At 56.0% G+C, this 17,015-nt stretch overlaps 5 protein-coding genes across 5 annotated transcripts; 3 read left to right on the plus strand and 2 right to left on the minus strand.

The window, feature by feature from the left end:
* Window positions 1-1,793: 1,793 nt before the first annotated feature.
* Window positions 1,794-3,172, plus strand: WHR41_07318 (uncharacterized protein). Its single transcript, XM_069375923.1, has 3 exons — window positions 1,794-2,047; window positions 2,106-2,649; window positions 2,715-3,172. The coding sequence occupies exons 1-3, from the start codon at window positions 1,820-1,822 to the stop codon at window positions 3,107-3,109; spliced, it is 1,167 nt and encodes a 388-aa protein (XP_069227229.1). The 5' UTR covers window positions 1,794-1,819; the 3' UTR covers window positions 3,110-3,172.
* On the minus strand, window positions 3,113-6,753 carry WHR41_07319 (uncharacterized protein). The gene is made up of 4 exons (XM_069375924.1): window positions 5,092-6,753; window positions 4,515-5,041; window positions 4,172-4,467; window positions 3,113-4,115 (listed from the first exon to the last, which is right to left on the minus strand). Exons 1-2 carry the CDS (start codon window positions 6,634-6,636, stop codon window positions 4,925-4,927), a joined length of 1,662 nt encoding a protein of 553 aa, XP_069227228.1. The 5' UTR covers window positions 6,637-6,753; the 3' UTR covers window positions 3,113-4,115; window positions 4,172-4,467; window positions 4,515-4,924.
* A 4,024-nt stretch (window positions 6,754-10,777) lies between these two features.
* On the plus strand, window positions 10,778-12,430 carry WHR41_07320 (uncharacterized protein). The gene is made up of 4 exons (XM_069375925.1): window positions 10,778-11,710; window positions 11,765-11,876; window positions 11,931-12,037; window positions 12,096-12,430. Exons 1-4 carry the CDS (start codon window positions 11,191-11,193, stop codon window positions 12,374-12,376), a joined length of 1,020 nt encoding a protein of 339 aa, XP_069227286.1. The 5' UTR covers window positions 10,778-11,190; the 3' UTR covers window positions 12,377-12,430.
* WHR41_07321 (uncharacterized protein) lies at window positions 10,783-13,260 on the minus strand. The gene is made up of 2 exons (XM_069375926.1): window positions 13,002-13,260; window positions 10,783-12,826 (listed from the first exon to the last, which is right to left on the minus strand). The coding sequence occupies exons 1-2, from the start codon at window positions 13,182-13,184 to the stop codon at window positions 12,422-12,424; spliced, it is 588 nt and encodes a 195-aa protein (XP_069227287.1). The 5' UTR covers window positions 13,185-13,260; the 3' UTR covers window positions 10,783-12,421.
* A 235-nt stretch (window positions 13,261-13,495) lies between these two features.
* Window positions 13,496-16,985, plus strand: WHR41_07322 (uncharacterized protein). Its single transcript, XM_069375927.1, has 2 exons — window positions 13,496-15,044; window positions 15,100-16,985. The coding sequence occupies exons 1-2, from the start codon at window positions 13,808-13,810 to the stop codon at window positions 16,701-16,703; spliced, it is 2,841 nt and encodes a 946-aa protein (XP_069227284.1). The 5' UTR covers window positions 13,496-13,807; the 3' UTR covers window positions 16,704-16,985.
* The last annotated feature ends 30 nt before the right edge of the window (window positions 16,986-17,015 follow it).

Below are 17,015 nucleotides of genomic sequence, written 5' to 3' on the forward strand. Positions count from 1 at the left end.
CCCCGACGCCTCTTTGCATACCGCGCGCGGTCAAACCCACGGCTTCTTCGTATCCCTTGCACCGTAAACGAACATAGATAAGCACCATGATGGCTTGAATTGATCTGGACGAGTGCATGGCATCTATTATTTGCCGTGAGAGTCGCCCGACCTGCTTCACCGCACGTGGATTTGGAATGTTAGCGCCTCTTTCTCCACTCCTATACAGCGCACACGCGCCAGGCGCGGAGCAGATGTCAGATATACCACACTCGGGTGAGAAGGATCCGAAGGAATAATGCATCCAGGTACAAAAATTCCTCATACTACGGGTATACCGAAGGAGTGGATGGCCAATACAAAGTGTGCACGCGGGGTGATTTGTCACCGACCCTCGCAACCGAATCATGAAACATTCGCAACGCTTTTGGCTCCAACGGCTGAGATTGGGTGATTTTCGCCCACTACGTACTTGCTCACCGCGGCAGGATCGACGAGCTCATGCAGTCAGAAAACAGAATTCGACTTGTCACGCTTACGACACACTTCTCGAGCATGCACGCATCGGGTAAAAATTCTAAGTTGAGAAACCTGGCTGCTATCGCCGTGGATACCTTCTCACACCCTATTATCGCTTGAAGCGTGGAATGGTCTCCGAGTCCCAGCAGAGCGGTTCGATACTCAAATCACTCACTCCTTCATGTGAGACGTCCACCAGACCGCCTCCTAGCGTCAGAAATGCCCTAAGCACGACAAATCTTTCCTCATACGTGTCTATGCCCAACCATGAAGTATATACACCCTCTGCACTGCCTCACTCGCAATCCTTTGACCATCCTTGCACAGCTCCATTGATCAGTCAGCCCAACATTGCGGACAATCATCATGGCCGAGGCAATTCGTGAGCCGAATCCCACATCCTCCACACTTTCGTCGTCCCGATCCAGCACCTGCAGTATGCACCGGTTCGTCAATGAACGCGAGGTCGAATCTATCTTGCGGTGGAGTGACCAGGTCCCAGTGAAGGCCTTCAACAGCAACCCTCCAACAACGTCGGACCCTGCAATTCAAGCTTATATCGAGGCTAAAATGGCTTTGCTGCGGAGCCACGCGCCCACGAAGGGTTGAGTCTCTGTTCGCCATGCGGTACTAGCCTGCGAGGCCACTTTCATCATATTCTAGTCTGGGACGCGGAACATCTTGATGATTACCTATACATCATCCAACATCACTGGGCTGGCGCGCCCACATCCACTCGGCTTTCCCGCTTTGGTCCTTATCGCAACGGGAATATGTCACGGAACGATCGCTCCCGGAGGATTGCCTTTTCTCGTCTGCAACATCGCAGAACTGGCCGGATTCTCTATTGATCTTGCGACACCAAGGGGTGTGGGTCACGACTTGATGTGGGGACCATTAACGTAGGACACGCGCGACAGCCTCCCGCCACTTAGCAATCATGCGCCTACGACAAAGACGACAAGAACACATTCGGAAGACTTCCCACAACCCCCGCCATGCTCGAAAACCTCCGACCGCGGTCCGCCGCAAAGTCATTCTTGCGCTGGGCCGCTCAGATTGCAGGCAATGGACATCAAACTCGCACCAGACGTCCCTCAAACAGCGTCTTGTGCTCACCGACCTTGCAATGGTCATCCTCGATGTCACTTGTCATGCCAGTTGGAGGGCTGCTCATTGATTGCTCGCTCGCTCAGCCACACGTCTGGACATCGCGAGCCGCCGTCGTGGAATCTACAAAGACTGTCCGCTCGAGATTCATCATGCACTTGTGGCGTTTCGCTCTTCTTGCGTCTCAGCGACACTGCCACAGCTTCGCGCAATGTCTTCTGAGCATGCTCCTTCTCCAAATGTACCAGGCCAAGTGAGTGACTGGGCTCCGACGCCCATCAGCGAGGGTTTCGGCGCCAAAGAGATTGGGTGGCAGGCACTCGGTCCTGCCATAGCATGTACAGCTCTTGCCACTGCTGTCGTTGCGTTACGATGGTATACGAGATGCCGAATCGCTCGGTGTTTAGGCTTGGACGATATCATCATTCTCTTTTCCATCGTACGTGCCGCCCAATCGGAAGAGTCATTCACTGCTCAATGGCTAACAGAACCATTAGATGCTCAGCTGGTGCATGACTGCAATCATCGGCGCCGAGCTCAACGAAGGTCTGGGCGTCTACGAAGGCGGCCGGCCCGTCGACACACAGCATCTAGCCAAGCTAGTCATCATCAACAACAACCTCTGGGCCCTCGCCGTGAACATCACCAAGGCATCCATCCTAGCGCAGTACCTCCGCATCTTCAGCAATCGTCTCACTCGCATCTTCTGCTACATACTTCTCACTTTACTCGTCCCGGCCGCCTGCTGGAGCATATTCGCCGGTACATTCCTTTGCGCCCCGGTCGCTAAGCTATGGGAACCGCGCCTACAGGGACATTGCATGGATCCACGCGTGTACTGGCTGTCGGCCGCAGCAGTCAACATCAGCATGGATTTCACCGTCCTCCTACTCCCGTTACCAGCTATCGCGCAGCTGCGGCTTCCGCAAAAGCAAAAACTATGCCTTGTCGTCATGTTCGTGCTCGGCTTCTTCGTGTGCGCTGTCAGCGTCGTGCGGCTTGCACTCGTGTTCTTCTTAGAGCGGAGCGGTCGGCTGATCGGTATGTGTCCAATGGATCACAATAATGAGCGGTTACCTGAGAGCGATGGCTGATCTTTACACTAGAGTCCGGCATTCAAGCCATCACTTGGTCCGCGGTCGAAGTCAACATCGGCATCGTCTGCGCCTCGCTCATCGCTCTGAAGCCCTTGCTCGCGCATTTCTGGCCCGGTCTCCTCGCCGAGACAGAATTGCCTAGGCACTGTATGCGCATTTCGATGGTACAGACTTCAGTCGACGACAGCAGAGGAGTTGTCGCTAGAGTCACAAGCACTAGCTCGCCAATTCCCCCTGTATTACCGGCTTTGATCAAGGAGAAGAGGAGCGGGAGCTTTTTGCACCGAGCGAGTCTTGCTACGACGCTCTTCGGGGCGCCACAGGCGGAGGGCGTGAGTTTTGTTGGTATGATTAACGCTGGGATGAGTCTATACTCAAGGAAGGATACATTGACGGAGCGTTGATCATATATGGATAGACATTCTTGCATTCACCTCTCTATCTAGCTTTCATGACCTGCCATTACGCCTTCCGGTTCCATTTTTCCTTGTCTTGGGGACTTGCAAAGACGGCAGGTCACACCTCCCAGCCCATTCAAGGCTCCGTTGCTCTGAATTGGCCTCCTGGTTTCCCGCGCTGTCTCCAGACGTACTCCAGCCTCGCACGTCGCCAAATTCGCTCACGGTCCTTGCCGTGGGTAATCCTGGCGCAGCAGCGTTGTCACACGATAAATCCATGTTCAAGGTGGCATCACCAGCAAGTGTGCGAAATCTCGAGGACGCTGCACTCGGACATATTAGAGTGCGCCTGACCGTTCCAGAGCTCCCAATGCGTCCAATGCCCTCCGCCTGCCCGGCTTCCACTTGCGCACAGTCGTATGTGTCGCCAGTCACACTCCTGCTGTACACACTCGATCCAGACTCACTACTGACCATTCGCCCCATAGCTGGCCTCTCCAAGTCCTTCGTCGCTGAATTTCCCGTCCGCCGACTTCTCTCCCTAATCAGTGGTTTATTTCTCCCGGCCGGCTGCAGCGCCCTCCGCAACGCTGCCGAAGACTTCGCATACTTCTCCGGATTATACACCGGCAATGGCGGCAGTGGTGAAGCCGCCATCGGCAGCCCGAGTAGCCTCGTCTGGCTTCTAATCCTCTTCAGTGACGGCCTGGGCGCCAGGAAGCTAGCGACGGAGGGCGCTTGCGGAGCGTAGATTCCCAGACCGTAGGCTTTTTCTGGGCGGGTCGGGTACAGATCGTAGAGGGAGTCTTCGCTCGGGTGCACGAGCGTGTGGCTGGAGAGAGACGAGGCGGAGCGGCATTTGAAAGACATTTCGGAGAACAGGGGTGCGGATTCCGGTTTGTAGGGGAGTGTGAAGGGCAGGAGGGAGGGCGGTTTGTTGACGCCGAGAAGGTGGGAGAGGTACGGATCTTGCGTTTTGACTGTGAGCGTGAAGAGGGCAATGGAGGTGATACTGTGGACGATACTATGTAAGTCATGCTCGTTCGCCTGACATAGTGGTCTACTTACACTGCGAGGACAGACCCCGCCACGCATGCCCGCTGCACCATGCAATGAGTGCCTACATCGATTGCTGGCGAATAGCGAGAAGCGCGCGCAGACTTGAGACAGAAAGGCTGCTTCGCGGCCGTGAAGGCAATCGCTAGCCCAGAAGCAAGCATCCAAGCAGTCACGACGAAGCGCAGCAAACTCTTGGCTGCTGCTTGAGTCCATGTGGGAGAGTACGAGTACCCTGGACCAGATCGTCTTGCCAGCTGCCAAGCGGCCGTGTTGCTCAGCCCGATCGAAATCATCGTGGCGGAACCCTACATCTATTAGCTCTGGGGCCATATCAGCTCCGCGGACGTCTTACGGCAAACAAAAGAAGTGATGCAGAAGGCAGTAGGTCTCTGGTGATGACTCCTGTGTGGATCAGGCATGCCGTGCTAGATATGACATAGATTGAGCTATAAAATAGAATATGCTGGCAGAACACTATGGCTCTGTGGCGTAATCCGGATCGCTCTCGCGGGGGACTTTCGTTTGGTGGTCTTCGAGTTAGCTTGCGGCCCATGGTCGTGTTCTTCGTTTGGAGTGTACGTAAACTTGCGAGAAACCATCAACAGCATAGCCGGTATCCGATCATCATGTACCTGTTGCAAGAATTCATGTCAACTCGAGGCTGGCAAGCGTTGGAATTCCTGGCGACGAGTGGCGGGAATCCGGAGGAGGATACATTCCAGGGCAGCAAGGCGGCGCCAGCCACAGCATGGTCTCGTGGCACTACAACTTTGCCTTGACGGGTGCTTTGCTAAAGTCTTTCGCATCTCTAGCCGCCCATTCGCGAATAATCTTGCGCTGGATTTTGCCGCTGGGTGATTTTGGGACTTCGTCAATGAACTAGACGCTGATCAGCAAGAGCACACGCATTCAGCGGGTATGGAACGCACCTTTACTCCACCGTCTAGTCGCTTGTGCTTAGCCACCTGCTTGGCCGTCCACTCTTGAATGTCTTTCTCACTCGCTTTGCCTTTCGAGGCTTCCTTCAGAGCAACGTATGCCCTTGGCAGCTCCTCATGATCGCCCTGAAGTGCCACGACCGCCGCATCGGCCACGTGCTCGTTCTCCAGCAATACCGCCTCCAGCTCCGCGGGAGCAACCTGGAAGCCTTTCACCTTGATCAACTCCTTTTTTCGATCCACGATCCAATACCACCCTTTCTCATCTCTAATAGCAACATCGCCCGACCTCAAGAAGCCCTCCTCGTCGAACGTCTCGCTAGTAGCCCTTTCATTCCGCCAATACCCCAGGCAAACATTCGGTCCTCGCACGCAAATCTCTCCGCGCTCGCCTACGGCAGCTTCTTTGCCTTCGTCGTCGATTAACTTCATCTCAGAGTTGGGATCGATAAACCCCACCGACCCTGACCGGTCATCCATCCCGCCCGGCACATGCAGACATGAGCATGTCACCTCTGTCATGCCCCAAGTTTGGACAACTTTGAGCGCAAAGCGCTCCGATACTTCATTCTGCAGCTCCTTTGACAGCGGCGCCGCGCCGCAGAGGATGTTGACGAGCGAGCTCAGATCGTAGTTGGACGTTTCGGGCCTCTTCGCGAGCATGACGAGGATGGGCGGCGCGGTCTGGATATGTGTTATACGGTGGTTTTGGATGTGCGAGAGCCACTGCGTATAGTTGAACGAGCGCATGAAATAGCAGGGCGTTTGGTTGATGGCGGCGGCGGTTATAGACCACAGTTGTCCGTAGGCGTGGTAGAGGGGCAGGAAGCCGAGCCAGCGTTCGGGGGGAGCTTTGCCGGGTGGCTGCTCGAGGCGGCGCATATAGAGCGATTGCTCGACGTTGGCGATTACGTTCTCATGCGAGATCATGACACCTTTGGGCAGGCCAGTCGTGCCGCTGGAGAAGTTGAGGACCGCAACTCGAGTCCTCGATTCTTCTGGGCTCATGCGATGCCATTGCCAGTTCTGGCTTGCGGCTTCGGATCCGAGCATGCTCAGCCAGCTCTTTACTCCCTGTTCTGGTTGGGGTGACTTGTCGCTGAAGAGGTAGATGCGCTCAAGAGGGAATTTGGCTTTGGACGCCGCCTTCAGCACAACATCCAGGAACTGCGGTTCGACGAGGATCATCTTTGCTTCTGTGTTCTCCAGCTGGAATGTCGTCTCGTCGACTCCGTAAGCCGGGTTGCAACCGGTGAATATCCTTCCCGAGCCAGCGATTGCCAGGTATGCCACTGGCACAAATATGTGATTACTGCTGTACATCATAACCGCCTCGTTCTGTTCGATCCCGAGCTGATCGAGACCGACACCCAATCTCTTGACCCATGATAGCAACTGCTTCGGCGAGAGGGAGTTCGAAGTGTCGTCGGCATCTATCCAGATGGGTTCCTTGGAAGGCTTTCCGTTCTCGGGAAAGACGTAGGAGAGAACATCTGTTTGCGGGATGTCGATCTGGAAGGGTGATTTCTGAGGCATAGTCGGCTATGGTTGAAGGGAAGGGAATTCATGTGTGCTAGTACGGTCAGCAATCCCCATGTTGGCAATACAAACTAATCCCATCAGATTGTGAACGTGAAGTCATAAGGCACCATTGGCCGAGGTAACGGAGGATGTGGCGGCGATCCTGTTCCCCACAAATGACATCGCGCCACGGACGTGGGGAACTTGGGGGAAATTGCGGGAGGGAAAGCTTGACGGCACATCTAGAGGTATACCGCTATTGAAATCACATAGGTAGATTTAAGCAGGCATTCTATAGAATAAGCTATGTAGAAATCTCGGACAACATCCTAATCCTAGCTTCTCAAAGTGTAAGCGGCCAACCACATGCCCTCTTTCCGACTAGCCTTGACGATATGTTTTTGCTTGGACGTGTGCGTCGCAAGGAAAATCTGTCAGGATGGCCAATCAACGGATGAATATGTATCCGAAACGCAGGCCAAAAGAGCGGCGAGAAAAAATGCTGGCGCCTGTTCAAGCCAAGAAACAGCGAATCTGATAGCTGACAGCGAACTACTCATACCGTTTCTCACTCGATCGCTCCTCGAGCAAATGCAGGTTGGCATGCGTGCCAGACCGCATCAGAAGGCGCACGAGGGCGTCTAAGTTACCAGTCATTCGTCGAGAAACCTATGATATGTGGTTAGGCTTCTCTACCCCACTGCCAGCCGCGGACCCGGCCAATTTCTTGAGGACCCACAGCGATTGCCGCAAAAGCCTGGAGTCAGTGAGTGACGTGAAAAATCATTGCGCGCGACGCGTGGTGCGAGTGGCGTTTGCTCAGTCCGAAACCTCATGCTCAAGTGAAGGACGAGGTCCCAATCCGTTTCGCGGGAGGTTGTGCTCAACCTTTGAGATAGTGAAAGCTGAAACCATGTATTTCAGTGGTTAGGCATGACACGTTGATTAAGCGCGGATGGCATGAGCTTGGCCGCCTTACTGACTCTGATTGGTGAGGTTCGACAACTGAGCAATTGATCGATGGATCGAGCGAGCGGGCATAGGCTAAGACGTGTTGCCACAGGTCAAATGAGCAAAATGCTGCTTTGAAGGCGCGGCGCGCGTTCGAACCACGGCGTCGGCACTGCATGCCGCTGACTTGCAGTGTGTTAGTGAAGTTGCCGCCAAAGTCCAATCCCGCCATACGCCAAATGTGTCGCATCTAAGCATCGCGGCCGGCTTCTGCGGTGGTTTCAAAAACGATAGCTCTCAAGTCAAGAGGAAAACTGTATAATGCTCAATGTGATTAGTTGCTCGCTGGCCACTGATTATTGAAGCCCATCCACAGGTGTCCGGTGAAGGCAGTCTGAGTCTGCATGGGGTACGCTTCGAATAGTCATATTATCCGCGTAAACGCAGAAGGTCAAGGGGCACACAGAGACTGCTATACTAGCCCACAAATTTACTTCGTTTCAGATCCGTATTTCCTTATATAGAGCGATCTTTCTTTAGTCTGGATCGAGAACTCGAACTTCTGGAGGCGTAACGTCTTGGAAATCAACAAGTGATATTGTAAGTCCTGAGGTCGATTCGCAATCAGGTAGCATATCGAGGGGGAAAGTATATCCACAAAATACCGCGAGTCAACCTATAGGTAGATGAACGAACACGCCCTAGTGAATTGTATCTCTATTTGAGGAATGCATAAAAGAATAAATCTACTACAAAAGCTGCAAAAACCTAGGTCCGGTCTTACCCTAATGCCGTAAGACCTAGGGGAAAGAAGGCTTTTACATCTTTCATTAAGAGCTAATTGTCGGACAAACTCCCTGGCAATCTTTCGTCATCCCCTCAGGCAATTTGTCGAGCTCAAACCCCAAGCCATCTACCGCTTCATGGTGTTTCGTCTACCGCGGCGCAGTAAGGGCGAGGCCTGTTACCACTAGACTAAGCGACCAATAGCGGGATGGAGATGGATGACGACAATGCGCGTAGCGGGGTTATATTGGTTCACTTGCCGGGTGCGCGACCCACTTTCACGTGACTGCTCGCCAGGCGGCCTCTTCCGTCTGCATGTGACGCGCTTCTGCGGAAGGCAGGTCATCGAGGCTTCCGTTGGTGCCTCATGGGCGCTGGGGGGCTTACGGTGCCGCTCGATGAAGGCTCCGGAATGACCTTTGACGCTCCTGCCTGGATATTAGGGCCGAGCTTGATTGGTTTCAGCGAACAACTCAGCAGGTATTCGACAGTACAGGGCGCTTCCATAGACTGGCTTGTGAACCATGAGAATCCACGTGCAAGTAAGCCTGACGTTTCGCTAGACCGGGATCGCAGCCATATTGGAGCATTCAGCCCTGCGCGGACAAAGCGGAAGTCTCTCCCAAGGGCTTCAGACACGGCAAGCCGGCTTCAAGCTCCTCCCCAGCACCACTGAAGCCACAGCAACCAGGGCGCCGGTATGGCTCTTGAAAGGCCCTCGAGCGCACGCGCGCCGAAGTCCCGGACGCACCACATGTCGCTCAAAGCCGACCATAGAATCATCCACTGCGCCTTGATGACCACCGCCACAGGGTGGTGCGAGCGCAGGGCGGTGACGACCTCCGGTGGGACTTGGACAGCGAAGCAAAATAGATAACGAGCCACGAGTAGCTGGGAGTTGAAGGCGCGCAACGCAATCTGGCGTACACGTCGGCTAGGGTGGGTCGAGCGCCTGAGCAGCCAACGAGCAGTGCGGGCTCGCCATCGCAGGAGCCAGGCAGAAAACGGTTGCTTAGCTGCTCGAATCGGCGTGCTACGTTCTTGAATAGACGTACGCTGTCGTCGGGTCCGTGGCGGGACAGGAGCGCCGCTAGGGGGCCTTGCTGGATCCAACTGTGGCCTTGAAAGTTGACGTCCCGCATTCCTCGAGCCAGGATCAAGACTGGGATGAGGTCTTCGACGTCGTGACATTGAGATGGGTTGCGGGAGCTACCGTCTTTCACGATAGCCAAGCGAGTGAGGGCGCTCGTGGAAGTGAGGATTGCCAGCGTGAACGTGGCGGTGGCGTTGCCGGGTCAATTGTGTAGGATTTCGTCGCGGAAGCGCGCCAACGCCTTGCCCTAATGACTGTCGTAAGCCATCAAGTACTCGGGTGCGCGGATTTGCTTGCGCTATGCGAATTGCAGGATTGAGAAGCCCAGCATGCCATGCATGACGAAGCGGTGCTCCATGGCGATGGCTGGAAAGACTTTGGGCCACAGCTTGTCGACGCCGGCTACGTCGACCGGTCCAAAAGCGACTCCAGCGCGGGTGCAATGATGCATCAATGCGAGATCCTGGAGCCAAGACGGGTCGCTGGGGTCGGCGTGGGGAGAAGGACCTGATGAGCAGATTTGGTGGGGGCTGTAGTGATGTGCGGACGATGATGGCAGGAGATTGCATTGCTCCTTGCGTCGCACGCATCTTGTGAAGGGTGTCTTCTCGTCATTTTTGACGCGGATGAGTATACTGAGATCAGTACGGGTCCTCGCAAAGGCTGCTACTCAGCGCACTGTGGTAACTACCGGGTCTTGCACTGAAAGCAACTTTCGCGCGAGTTAGTGCCGCTGGCGATGATTCCACGGCCCACCATCGGCGCAAAAGCTGCCGATATGTGATGCCGATTTCCAAAAGCAGGACTCGAGAGTTCAGCCTCTGGTACAAGTATGCAGGCACTGCAGGGCTGAACTGAGCGTGCAGCAGTTCAGCGAGGTGGCGACCAAGTTGCAGTTGCCAAGGATTCTAAGCATTGGGAACCCTAAACTGCATCCTAATCTAGTCCTAATAAAGACGAAGTAGGAAGGTTATCCCCAGGCTTTTCGCAGCGCCTTTAGTCAGCTTCGATGCCTCGAGCGGAATGCCTACACAAGGGAGAAGGCATATCGGTGAAGCCTCGCGCAAGCCGAGAGTTGCGTATGGAAAGAGCGGGCAGAAACAAGCTGACACTGCTCGAGCGCCAAAACACACTGCGGAAAGGCCGGCGTGCGACTAATCATGCGACGGGGTACGGACGGTTGAGCATGCCATCAACGACGCACGGCAACCGGAAGTTGTCCGTCGCCCTGCTAACCTTAACCTTAAAGCACTGCTAAGCAGCTCCTTCAAAAGTCAGCCTGCGAATGTTGCGACGCTCACCGTGCGTGAATACATGTGTGTGCCGAATCCTCTGAAGCGGGTTGATGTCATTCGGAACAGGCCTATCGAAACTATGTCCATCCTTCTTGCTTCTTGCGTCTACCTGGACTATCCTAACTTTCTCTCCGCTCCCAGCAAGCCGGACAAGGTTCGTGGTGCAGCAATCGATTGGTCAGCCTCGGATGGCGAGGTGGCCACTGTCGCCGAGAGCGAATGCTCGTTGAGATCGCGCCGTACAATACGCACAGATGGATTGATCGTCTGATTAAGCAGACGTGTTTTCGCGTGCCGAGTGTGTGCCTGTTTGACTGTGTCGCTGACGGAAGCTGAGGTTTAACTTCGTCTGAATGAAGGAGAGGACGAGCTGTGCGCCGGTATGTATACATTGATGTGCGACAGCAAGTTGCAGGGGACATCAACGTCCCAATTCGTACCTGCATGACAGCCCTCAGCTCACATATCATTCATCCAAAATCCCACCAGCACACCATGTCTACTACCAAACCCCTCAAAATCGTCCTAGGCACCGTCAGCATCGGCGACAAAGTAACCGGCCCTGAAGTCCCCGCCTTCCTCGGAGAGTTCCAGCAGCACGGTCATGTCGAAATCGACACCGCCGCAGCTTACCCTCCCGGCAAGCCCGGTGTCACCGAGCGCGTCCTTGGAGAGCAATCTGGCTTATCCAACTGGGCGCAAATTAGCGCCAAACTCATGGGCTTTGGCGAGGCACCCAACTCGACTGAGAAAGTCCGTGAAGGCATCGAGGCCAGCCGGGAGAGGCTGAACGGGGCGGACTTCGATCTCTACTACTTCCATCTGCCGGATAAAGACACGCCAATGGAAGAGCAGGCCGCCGCCATGGACGAAGCTTGCAAGGCTGGCAATTTCAAGAGGTTTGGCATCAGCAATTTCTCGCCCGTTCAGGTCAAGGAGCTCCTGGAAGTCGCGGAGAGGAAAGGTCGGTCGACTCTAGGTGGTCCAATGGTCCAAGGTGATACGCTGACGGGCATAGGCTATGTGAAGCCGAGCGTGCTGCAAGTGCAATACAACTTGTTCAGCAGAAGAGGCGATGAAGACCTACTCCCTCTGTTGCGCAAGCATGGCATGTCTCTGTATGCCTACTCGTAAGTCGGTTCAAAGATTTCGCACTGCAAACTATGCTGACTCAGGAACTAAAGCCCAGCGGCGGCTGGAATGCTGAGTGGAAAGGTCAACCGCGACGTCGCGGACGACACCGAGAGTCGCTGGTCCAAAGAAAGCTTCGGAGGCCAGCTATATGTGGCGCGTAGGTTGTCACTGTTGCTATGATTGCTCCAAAAACGATGCTGACAAGCTCGACGAAGACTACCACAACGATCCAATCTTCGATGCCTCAAGGGCTATTCGCGAAGTAGCCGCGAAGCATGACATCAAGGGCCATGCGGCCGGTATTAGATGGGTGGTCTATCATTCGCCATTGTCCAATGAGCACGGCGACGCTGCCATTCTTGGCGCCAGCAGCGTCGAGCAGCTGAAGGAGAACTTGGAGGCTGTTGATGCGGGACGCTTGCCCGATGAAGTCGTCAAGACGATTGAGGATGTTTGGCCGACGGTGAAAGAAGTTGCCCCGTGGAGTTGGTTGTAGATCAAGTAGCCAATCAGGAATGTTACAAGCGGTTCTGCACAAGAACTAAGAAGAAGGAAGCAATCTCGAACGCTCGGTGATCTCCTCCTGTTCACTGCGACTCGCCAAGCTTTTGCGATGGAACAGTTTGCGAAACGTCGCAGTCCAGGAAGGCCGTGCCCACGGCTTCCCCTTCCTGCTGCCATCATCGGAGATCTCTACGTCCCAGCCTTGCGCGGAGCCAGTACCATACGTCCGGTTTAGGGCTCGAATGCACAGTATGATCGCGTAGAAGAGAAATAGGGCAAAAATCGTTCCGACAACCGTCACAATTACGCTGAGTAAGGTCGCGGTCGAGCATCCGCAGCCAAGGGCCCTAGTGCGCAATTCGAAACGCTCCTGTCCAAGCGGGCAAGCACCGGGCTTGAACACCGGGTCCAGGAGACTGGAGGCGGGCACGCAAGTGGCGCTCTGTCCAGCGCGGTCAGCCGAGATAAGCATTGGGAGTGAACAGGGCTGGACGCTGGTGTTGGATGTCCATGAGGGATATGAGGTCGTCGGGGGCGTGGCGGAGATGCGCAGATGGAGGGTGCGTCGTATGTGAAGACCGGCAGAAGCGCACACAAAAAGGTATCGATGAACCTACCTGGCTACACCAACCGCAGCCGTGATGGCTCCTCACGCAGGAACTGCAGTTCTGCTCCCTCCAGCATGCCTCCAAGCGAGACTGCTGCACGTGGCTGGCGGGCCGCGCGGTGGCCATGACGGTGAGACTCGACGGTGGAGAGGTGGTAGCAGCAGAGTATAGCGCAGTTAAGCGGCGGCCCATGCGAACAGAGGCACGAGAGGGTGCCAGATGCGGATGGAGCAGCGGCGTCAACGGGCAGTCAACGGCGTGGAGGTGGTCAGCACGGTCAGGAAGAGGGAGCACCTGGCAGCCTGAGGCGCAGGAGATGCCTGGACGTCGCCTCGCGCGACCGGGGTGCGGCGTGGCTGAGACAGGGCGGGGTTCCCTTGGTCGTTGCGGCCGTCGCCCGGGCGTCGCAGCTTCGCTCGCTTGGAAGCTTGGCACGCCGCCTGGCCGCGTTCCCCAAATACCACCGAGCCCGACCTCATCTATCTGAGTATTGCTGCGCTCGGCACCACCACGCAGCCTGCCGCATCCATGCCGTCCCTCCCCGTAGCACGTCGCAGGTATGCGTCGACCGCGCACCCTACCTATCGCGGTGGGTCAGCGAAAACTCAAGCCCGCCCGTTGCTTCACGGACGGCACGGTGCAACCGCTGAGACATGAGACTTATATACGCCCGCCGGCTCGTTGCTCTGCACAGTGAGACTACAACGCTTTCCATTCTTTCCTTTTGGTATATCAGCTCTTTGACAGAGCGTCCATTCGCTCCTTCGGTTCTTCGTCTATCATTCTCTGCATAGAAATCCTCCCGGCGAGGCATCATGCAGTTCATTACTCTTCTCCCAGCTCTTTCCCTCCTTTCTGGAGCCTTGGCTCAATCCGCCTACACCGACGACAATGACATCGAATACACCAACGCCTACACCGACGACAATGACATCGAATACACCAACATGAAGCTCTCCACCGATGTGGGCAGCGGAGCCGGCGAGTTTGGCATTGCGCTGCCGCCCGCGGATGCCGACGACTTCAGCGATGAATACATCGGACGCATGGTCGTTCCCATCCCGAAGCCCGGCACCTGGTTTGGTCTCACACACCTGGCTGGAATGACCGGCAGCGTCATCCTCCTGGCATGGCCCAACGGGGAGGATGTCATGACCAGCTTCCGCTACGCAACCGGCTACTCGTCTCCCGCTCCCTACACCGGAAATGCCACCCTCGGCCAGATCTCCAGCTCCGTTAACGACACTCACTTCGAGCTTACCTACCGCTGCGAGCACTGTTTTGTTTGGAGCCAGGATGGAACTGACGGAAGCCAGATCCCTAGCACAAAGGCCAACGCCAGGCAGGTCTTTGGTTGGGCGCAGGGAGCAGAGGCGCCTTCCGATCCTACCGATCCGGACAGCGCTATTGCTCAGCACGCGACCGCCAACATGCTCGCGCTGGGCATCGAGTCGGCCCGTAACGCTGCCTACTCTGACTGGACGGCCCTTGCCACAGCCACTGAGGACCCTGCCCCCACCGGCACCTCCGGCGGAAACGGCACCACCAGCGCCGCTCCCACCGCGGTTGCCTGCCCGGACACCAACAAGAACGCCAACCAAACTTACGACTACATCATCGTTGGCTCCGGAGCTGGCGGTATCCCCGCCGCCGCTAAGCTCGCCGAGTCTGGTAAGAAAGTCCTCCTGATCGAGCGTGGCCCTGCTTCTTCTGGCCGTTGGGGCGGCACCATGAAGCCCGACTGGCTCGTTGACACTAACCTCACCCGCTTTGACGTCCCCGGTCTTGACAATGAGATTCATGTCAACTCCGAGGGAATTGCTTGCACTGACTACTCCGTCATGGCTGGATGCGTTCTTGGTGGTGGCACTGCCATCAACGCCGGCCTCTGGTGGAACCCCACTCCCCTTGACTTTGACGAGAACTTCCCCGCAGGATGGAAATACGAAGACATGGAGCCCGCGATCGGCCGCGTGTTCGACAAGATCCCGTTCAACGATCGCCCGTCGATGGATGGCAAACTGTACAAGCCCCAGGGTTACAACATTGTTGGTACGTATCAGTACTGAGCATTCGTGACACATCACAGACTAATCCAAACTTACAGCTGGCGCACTCGAGGCTGCTGGTTGGAAGAACGTCTCCGCCGGCCTTCAACCCGCTGAGAAGAACCTGTCTTACTCCCACCCGAACCACATGTTCTCTCACGGCGAGCGTGGTGGTCCAATGGCTACTTACCTCGTGGATGCCAAGGACCTCCCCAACTTCACACTCATGGTCAACACTACTGTCAACCGTGTCATCCGTGATGGCAGTGCTGCTACCGGTGTCGAAGTCGAGGCTTTCCTCCCTGGTGGCCAGTGCGGCAACATCAACCTGGCCACTGGTGGCAAGGTCATCCTTTCTGCTGGCGCCTTCGGATCTCCCAAGATTCTCTTCCGCTCTGGCATCGGTCCCCAGGATCAGCTCGAGATCGTGAAGGAGGCCGAGGGCGATGCCATGGTCGACGAGGCACAATGGCTCGACCTTCCAGTTGGCAAGAACCTTGACGACCACGCAAACACCGAGATCGTCATCACCCACCCCAACGTCGAGTTCTACGACTTCTACGCCGCCTACGATGACCCCATTCCTTCGGACGAGCAGAAGTACGTCGACCAGCGCTCTGGTATCCTCGCACAGTCTGCTCCCAACCTTGCCGCAGTCTTCTGGCACGACCAGGTTGGCCCGGATGGCATCACTCGTACCAGCCAATGGACCGCTCGCGTTGAGAGCAGCCACGGCATCAAGAGCAACAAGTCTATCAGCTTGTCCCACTACCTTGGTCGCGGTAAGACCTCTCGTGGCCGCACCACCATCACTAGCGGCCTCAACATGGTCGTTTCCGACACTCCTTACGTCAACAACGAGAACGATCTTGCCGCCACCAAGGACGCCTTCCGCACCGTCATTGCCGCCCTGTCCGCCGACAAGCAGATCGATGTCGTCGTTCCCAGCAAGAACACAACCCTTGATGACTACCTGGCCGACTACTCCCAGACCACCGGTGGCCGCACCGCTAACCACTGGATGGGCTCTTGCAAGATGGGTACCGACTCTGGTCTCAAGAACGGTACCGCCGTCGTCGACACCGACACCAAGGTCTACGGCATGGACAACCTCTTCGTTGTTGATGCTTCCATCTTCCCCGGAATGATCACCACCAACCCCAGTGCCCTCATCGTTTCCGTCGCCGAGCATGCCGTCGAGAAGATCATGGCTGTCAGTGGCGGGAATGGTACCGGAGCTGCCATCGAGGAATCGGCCGCTGGCGCAAACGCCACGTCCACTGCTAGCCCCAAGGCCCCCCTCAACACCGCTCCCGCCGCCACGAGCACTCTCACAGCCGAATCCACCGCTCCGGCGGGCAACGCAACTTCCGCAGCCGCCACCGGCAGCAACGCCAGCAGCACCGCCAGCAGCACCGCAGTAGTCTCCAGCCCCGCTGACAACTCGTCTGCCCCTGCCAACTCTTCCGCCGCTCCCGCTACCACATCCCTTGCCGCCGACGCCGCTGCTCCCACCGCTTCTAGCGCGAGCGGCAGCGGTCAGGCCGCCAAGATGTGGCAGCAGTGCGGTGGAAACCAGTACGATGGCCCCGCCACGTGCGAGCAGGGCGCGACTTGCAAGAAGTGGAGCGACTACTACTCGCAGTGCGTGAAGGCGGAGTAATCCGCTTTCGCTGCTGTTGTTGATGAGCTTGCGTTGTTATTTACTTTCTTGGTTGGTTGGCTTTCTCGCGCCAACCGATACCGACTCTTCATTTTGGATTCTACCCTGTGACAGTACTTTTAGCGGAGCGCTTTATACCTTTTGTTGTTGGTTGACTTTTGAGGAGGTGAGACGTGGCTGGGCGGGCTTCTGATAGAGCCGCTGCCAGATTTGGGAGGAAACGGGATTGATACATACTCATCGCTTTATGTATGTTTTCGAAATATGACATCCTCGACCCCATCTTTACTTCACTTGTTTCAATATTATCAT

The sequence above is a fragment of the Cladosporium halotolerans genome (genome assembly GCF_011745625.1).
Source record: "Cladosporium halotolerans strain TM138-S3 chromosome Unknown Sca28, whole genome shotgun sequence".
NCBI classification, from domain to species: domain Eukaryota; kingdom Fungi; phylum Ascomycota; class Dothideomycetes; order Cladosporiales; family Cladosporiaceae; genus Cladosporium; species Cladosporium halotolerans.